The sequence below is a fragment of the Notothenia rossii genome, assembly GCF_949606895.1.
Source record: "Notothenia rossii genome assembly, chromosome: 9".
Taxonomy (NCBI): Eukaryota; Metazoa; Chordata; class Actinopteri; order Perciformes; family Nototheniidae; genus Notothenia; species Notothenia rossii.
The window spans coordinates 59,974,447-59,981,785 of NC_136907.1; the positions used below are offsets into that span (position 1 = coordinate 59,974,447).

Sequence of the window (7,339 nt, forward strand, 5' to 3'; positions counted from 1 at the left end):
TAATGAATACACGTCTTTATTACATTCTTCACAAAAACATACTTCTCAATACAAAAGGAAATAAATGAGGCACATACCAAAGGATACTCAGAGTCAAAACAACCCCCATTCAAATATGCATAAATAATAATCTTAAATGACCAAATATAGTCATGATTGCTTTGCATTTCAACCCTTTAACTTTACTGACACAAAAGAATCCAGTATATTTGCTCGGAATGTTAAAAACGTCACTTGTGTTATTGTGTCCACTTCCCCCCCCATGTTTTATCCAAAGAAAACAAGCTTTACTCCAGTTGGACTGGTTATGCAAACAAAGGAAATATTTCCTTCACTTATGAGAAAAAAGGGAAATTAATGAGAGAAATGACACTTTATAAAAAGCTAAGATTATTGTTCCCTCATTGGTCTTGGTAACCGAACATTTTCACTGTCAAATAACAATACTGAGGGGGAAAAGACGATACTGAAGTACAAACACATTCACAGGAATCATGGTTCTTTGTACAGAGGATGGAATGTTACAGATTAACACAGACATGGGTGTTTGATCGAAAACATGTTTTACATACTTAAAAAAACCCAACAACTAACATTTCACTTTTACTTTCAGTTTTTAGTTGCCCTTACTAAAGCCTTGGAATCTCCCTTAATGTAATCAATAGCTCAGCAAAAAACACTGAGAAAAAGATGTGCTTTGGCACATCCCTGGGATAGAAAACTAGCCAAGCCAAAGAGATTGACTTTTATGTTCACTTTAAATACAAAAATCACAGAAATACAGTTCATCATGAGGTGTGTAACATTGGTTCTCGCACAAATAGGGGTAAGAAAACAATTCCGTACAATGCTAAAAAGGATCTGACCAAAGAAAAAGGTTCCACATCCTGTGAGACTTGAGGGTTTATGCCTCCTTTGGACAATCTCTTTCCCTTCCTTCTTTTCTTCCTTCCTAGTAATCTGTCCCATCTTCTTGGCACACCGGCTCTTCTTCCTGGTAACCTTGGTAACCCTCATCTTGTAATTCTGGGATGTATTCACGGGCGCCGACAGCTCCGTTTTGCTCGTCTGGGACCTCTGCGGCTTTAGGACAGTACTTGGCGTCATAGATCTGCCGGCCCAGGCCAAAGTTCTGGCCGCTCTGGTTGGCTCCCTGGCTGTAGCCCATCTGCAGGGACATGGTGCTGTTGTCACACTTGTCCGTGCCCATCTTCTGATCGTAGATGGCCCGCCGTGTCCCCGGAGCCGTCATCCCAGCCTGCAGTGGAGACGGGGGACAGAGAAAATAAGTATCATATGTAAAAAAACATTTTTCAATGACAGTTTTCTTTCAGCAGATTCCAAATTGACATACTTCTCATGGCCAATGGTCCTAATTATACGTTTATGTTATTCAAAAGAAGTTAATTTCCTGAATGATTTAATATTTTATAGATCACTATTGTTAACATCTCTTATGTTATTTTTATTTTTAATAAAGTGCACCACAAATAACCTTAAAACATTCATTGGCTTTCATAAAGCATTTTGACATAACCCGTCAAATCAAAGGATATATATTTTTTTATTACAAAGATAGTGCTTTTTTTTTTTATAAACAAGGGCTTAGGGATGCTTATGCTCCAAATAAAACACAAGGAGAAAAATGCATTGTAGACTCGTCCACTATTTTTCTAACATTAACATTTTCACAAAAATGTCTATGAAAGCTATTTAGTTTTGTATTATCGGCTCTTATGCGCAATATAAGGCCCAATATATCCTACTTTTTGTGAGATTTGTATTCATTTAATGATTTGGCGAACAGATCCAGTCTTCAAACCAGAAGTTTCTACAAGAATAAACATGACACTAGTTCACAGCAGTAGGAGAACAAGTGGTGCCCTGAGGCTCATTTCCACTGGCGTCCTATAATCAAGACTTCATGAGAGGTTGGAACGTGTTGCAGTACCTGGCTGGCGCCCTTGTTGGTTCCCATCTGCAGGCTGATGGTTGTGTTGTCCATGGGGGGCTGGATCTGAACTTTGGGGTCATAGAGGTGCCTCCGGGTGCCATATGCGTTCATACCTGCTTGACTGGCACATTTGTTGGTCCCCATCTAAAAGACAGAAGCCACATTAAATATTTAGACTTTCTGCAATGGTGCAAGAACACAGTGGCTCAATGTTGCATAATATCAACAAGGATGTGAGTGATTTTTTTCTTGACATGACACTAGGCAAACATTTCAAGTTTCAGTCAGCTGTCAGAAATGATACTCAGAACTCAGCTTGTTGTAAACAGCAAGTCGTACTGCAGTTTCCCTCACTGTGTACAGTGGGTAGCCCTCATCTCTATCTGACATATGTCTTGTCAACTGTGACAAGGACAAAACAGAGGCATAGGAAGCACTGAGAAAAATGAAGGATTTATACTGAAGTATGCCAAGCTTGACATGAGATCATGACACGGCTGGTGATGCAATAGTTTCGACACATGAAATAGTGAGCTCGGCTGTCAGGGCACTCGCCTCTGGCGATACAGCCAAAGATATCAAACCATGGAGTAATATTTCATCAAGTTCAATGGTATACTTTTATTGGCAATGTTTTATCTCGTCACATTTGATTATTTAGTTTGCCACAGCCTTGACTTTGATTGTCAAAACTGGACCAACAAAAACATAAAAAGGGGGGATTGATTTATATGAAAGAAGAAATAATCGAGAAGTCTAAATAAAAAAGGGTTACGATACATTTGGAGATTTTAGGATTTGTTTACACGTACACTTTATCTTCTTGTTTGCTCAGTAAAAGATAGGTTCAGATCTAATTCTTAACTGAAAAAAAGACATGTACCTGTAGTCCAATGACACACTGTCCTGCCTTCATCTTCTCATCATCAAACTTCCTCTCCTGCTTGTCAGAGTACTTCACCCCAATGTCTGTGTTCGAATGGCAGCCCTTGGTCTTGGCCTGTGAAAAAAAAGAAGCAGTAATTAGCTGTGATGGTAAATAAACTAAATCCGATCCTTCACCATGATAGTATAAAACTATTCTAAGAAAACTTTACTCCCACCACAGATTCTGGTCACTAACCATGCTAGCGAGAGCGAGCAGCGTCGACTGGACTTGCGTCATGTTGCCGTTTTCAAACAGGTCGTTGGCTTCGAAGAGATCATGAGGCTTCAGGCCGAACGCTGTGGTGGCTCTGCAGAAGTTCGTCAGGTTCTCCAGCTAAAATCACAACAAACAAATATAAAGTCTGTTGTCATTTATATTTCTTATTTATATGAACAAGTCTTGAAGTTGTGAAAAACTGTTTTGCTATTCAGCCATACTTGAATAAGGGAGTGTTTTAACTGTGACTGTCTGCACGTCAGTATTAGAAACCAGTTTCAGAAACAGCTCTAAGCAGCAAAAGAAACTGCCACTTCCCTCGTACAGAAAAAGGGACAACAAAACAGCCTCAAAGAAGAGCTACCAAAAGCCATTCATTCTGCCGCACCCTTAATTGGTTAAAAAGTGTGTGTGTCATCCTCCAACTCACCTGATGCCAGTTCAGCGCTGACTGGTTGACCTTTTTCACAGAGCCTGGGCTCAGTTTGTTCATAAGGCTGGAAGGGGAAAAGGGGAGTTATTAAAGTGTTTCAAAGCACTGTACAAGATAAAAACCGAACATCTGGAATGTTCTCTTACGTGCACAGAATGACTCCATTCTTCAGGCCTTTCTGGAAGTCGGGCCCGATGGTACAGCCGGTTTGGTCTTCGATCCAGACCCTCAGCTCCTCCTCTTTCTGAGCGTCATACTTCTGTGCGATCTGGTTGGGCAGAGAGGTCAAAGGTCTTGTGTGCCAGACTAATTGCAGTAATAGCAGGTAGGTGATTTGTTAAACAGTCAATGCATTCATAGAGTTTGACTCCTTCTTTGTTACCAGGTGAAAAATATATCTTCCTTTCCCCAGTGACCTCCCACACACCACTTACTTAAAAAAAAAAAAAAAAACATAAATACACAGATTGTTGTTGTTCTCAAAATGTGATCAAGACTGCATTGATAACGTTTCACGGTCAGCACTTATTTTCTCTTTGCCTCACAGTAGTATGCTACTCCACAGAGGGTTTTTTGTCTTTGTTTAAGATAGAGATATATAGATTACAGATGCACGATATTGGTTTTTTGAAACCGATACCGATAACTTCCTGCTTCTCAAGACCGATACCGATAATAATATATATATATATATATATATATATATATATATATATATTAAATGTGCCTGTAGTTTTTTCCTCGTTTTAGCCCTGGGTTCGTCTCTGGCAAACTTCTTGCCTTTTTCAAAAGCCTCGTCGATAGGTAAAAAGCCCGGTGCCTTTACAGCTGGCTTTGGATTTGCCGCTAGTTTAGCAACGCAGGCGTCTTCGTACGCTTTTAACACACCATCGTAGCGATGGGGATGTTTCCGGTGACTAATCAGGTTGGACGTATTATAGCTCGTTGCCTTTTTACCTCCTACTTCTGCATTGCATTTTTTAATACAAATAGCAAGCGAACTATCTAACTCTGAAACTTTGAAATAGTCCCATACTACCGACGACATGTTTGTTTACTGTCCTGGCTTCACGGCCGCACACCATTTACGTCACAGCCAGGCATGAGTTAAGGAGCGCTGGATTTGTGAAAAACTCCCCTTTTCCTAAACCACTAATACCACAGTACTGGCAAAACGGGAGGAGCCGAGTGAAAAACAAGCGCCCCTCATCCCAATCCACCCACACCGCAGTATTTTTTTTTTTTTATCCAAAAAATATATTGTATATTATCGGGATACTTTTATCGGACGGACACACACACACACACACACACACACACACACACACACACACACACACACACACACACACACACACACACACACACACACACACACACACACACACACACACACACACACACACACACACACACACACACACACACACACACACACACACACACACACACACACACACACACACACACACACACACACACACACACACACACACACACACACACACACACACACACACACACACACACACACACACACACACACACACACACACACACACACACACACACACACACACACACACACACACACACACACACACACACACACACACACACACACACACACACACACACACACACACACACACACCTCCCCTGAAACACAGGAAGGCAGTGGCTGAGAGTGGGAGGGGGTGAGGAGTTTAGGGGGCTTTAAACAAAGATTGACTTTCTTGTGAGGGCGTCACACTGAGGTGCTACTTTGATTTACAGGCTTCATTTTATTTTATTTTATTGGATGACATAAGTGCAGGAAAGCTGGCTCCGAAAGAGGCTATAAGAAGAGCATTATGATCATGTTATCAAGACGGAAGTCTGTTGTGTGAAAAACTAGTGAAAAGAAAAACTAAAAGTGATAGACTTCTTCTCCCCAGTAAAGGATAAGGTGTTGGCTTTGTGCGTGCACACCAAAACAACCAGCTAACAATCTTGCTCAGACCCAAGGGCAAAGAGAAGCTGAACCGCAGAGTTAAAGCTACCATATACAAAGACGCTGGCCACACTCGGCTCACAGCTGGTTGTACTCTTAAGGAATGTCTGTCTTCTAATTACATTTCCTTCATTCAGTTAACCCCATATTTAAAAAAAAAAAAAACTCTAGCTGTTTTAATTGACCACAAAAAGTCCAAGAGGTAATTTAAAAAGACAAGCTGAACACAAGGAATTTACCCCATAGTGGTTGGATAAAAAAGAGCTGAATGAAGCAGAACTGAGTGTGGATCCAGTGAATGAATGAATTCAGACTGTTGCTTATTGCAGCCAATAATGATTTGATACATCCATAAAGTAAAAAATAAAAGGGGGGCTAAGAAGAATGTTAATCTTCAAATGCCTCAGATTTCATGGAGGAGGATACGTCACTGATGGCAGGAAATACCACTCATATCAGCATCTCTTTTGTCCCTCCCTCCCCTTCAAGGACATCACTGTAGCAGACAGAGGAAATGTAGGTGTTTTCTTTACGTCCGGCAAATATTGTTCTGTAGGACTTGGAGGAGGGGACATGACCTATTCTTTACCATACAAGGGCACAGCCAAGGAATGCAGAATAATAGGGGGAAAAAGCTGAAGGTGAGTTACTGGTTGGCATGTGAGCAAAACATTCATGTCCATCTCTAAGGAGAATAAGCCGGCAAGGAAATTATTGGAAAGATAAAAGTCAGTGCTGCTATTAAAAAGAGGAATAAACAGAGTCACACAACTTCTTCTTTTTTTTAAAGGCATGTATACTGCTCAGTGTGATAAACAATACTGTTGTCAGGAAAGTAATCTCCAGCATCAGCCATGGTATTTTAAGTGGATCTGGGTGTGCATGCTGGTCTAAATAAACAAGGTGCTTTTCCCCCATCAAGGACACACTCAAAAAGTTCAAAATGACCAGAGAGAGGTCACTTTGGAGATTGTTTCCTTTGTGTCATATTAGCATACACAAGGACTCATTTTGCAGGCTAAAAAAAACATCTTCCTGTACTGACATCTTTTCAAAGTATTATCAAGAGAACCAGCACGACATCTTACCACAAGGGGGAGGGGGGGGGGGGGGGGGAGTAGGAAACTAGTCTTGCAGTTTAAAAGAAGCAATAAATAAAAAATGCAGCAGGGACAGGCAACAAAAAGGATGAATGTCATGCAAGCTGGGACTAGCCGGTAAATTACATTATCTGATAATGCGGGTCACAACGCCGGGCAACAAGCTACACGGGGTATAGAAAATGCTGGAAACAGGGTCAACTATTTTTGCCACAACGACACACATCTTTGCCAAGGGGGGCAACGCCCATAATCTGTGTTTTGCATGGAGGGAAAAGTAATCTATATTTTGCTATTCAAGACAGAAGATTCAAAGATGGATTTACAATTGTGAAAGTTTACTTATTCATTTGTAAGGACATGATAGAGTAAGGGTATCCTGTAAAACACTTTAAAGTCTATTTTGAAATCGTTTTAACATACACCTCCAAATACCTGACCTGAGCACGCATATCAAAATGGAGGGCAGGTGATACTTGCGAGAATCACAAAGAAGAAAAGTTCAATTCAACTTTCTTTATATAATATATATAAAACATTTGACCACCTACCTTGTTTTTGATTTCCGCTGATAATCCGAAGGCTGGACCCTTGTTAAAAGACATTGTCAAAGAGTTGTATTTTTTCTTTTGGGATAAAACAAATAGACAACTACTTGAGGATAAACACTGCTCTGAATAATCTTCGAGTTTCTCTTCCAATGAGACCTCGCAGT

At 40.6% G+C, this 7,339-nt stretch overlaps 1 protein-coding gene across 1 annotated transcript; it reads right to left on the reverse strand.

Annotated features, from left to right (window-relative positions):
- On the reverse strand, positions 1 to 7,339 carry cnn2 (calponin 2). Its single transcript, XM_079649469.1, has 7 exons — positions 7,176 to 7,339; positions 3,678 to 3,799; positions 3,529 to 3,595; positions 3,078 to 3,215; positions 2,838 to 2,954; positions 1,952 to 2,098; positions 1 to 1,258 (listed from the first exon to the last, which is right to left on the reverse strand). Exons 1-7 carry the CDS (start codon positions 7,227 to 7,229, stop codon positions 953 to 955), a joined length of 951 nt encoding a protein of 316 aa, XP_079505595.1. The 5' UTR covers positions 7,230 to 7,339; the 3' UTR covers positions 1 to 952.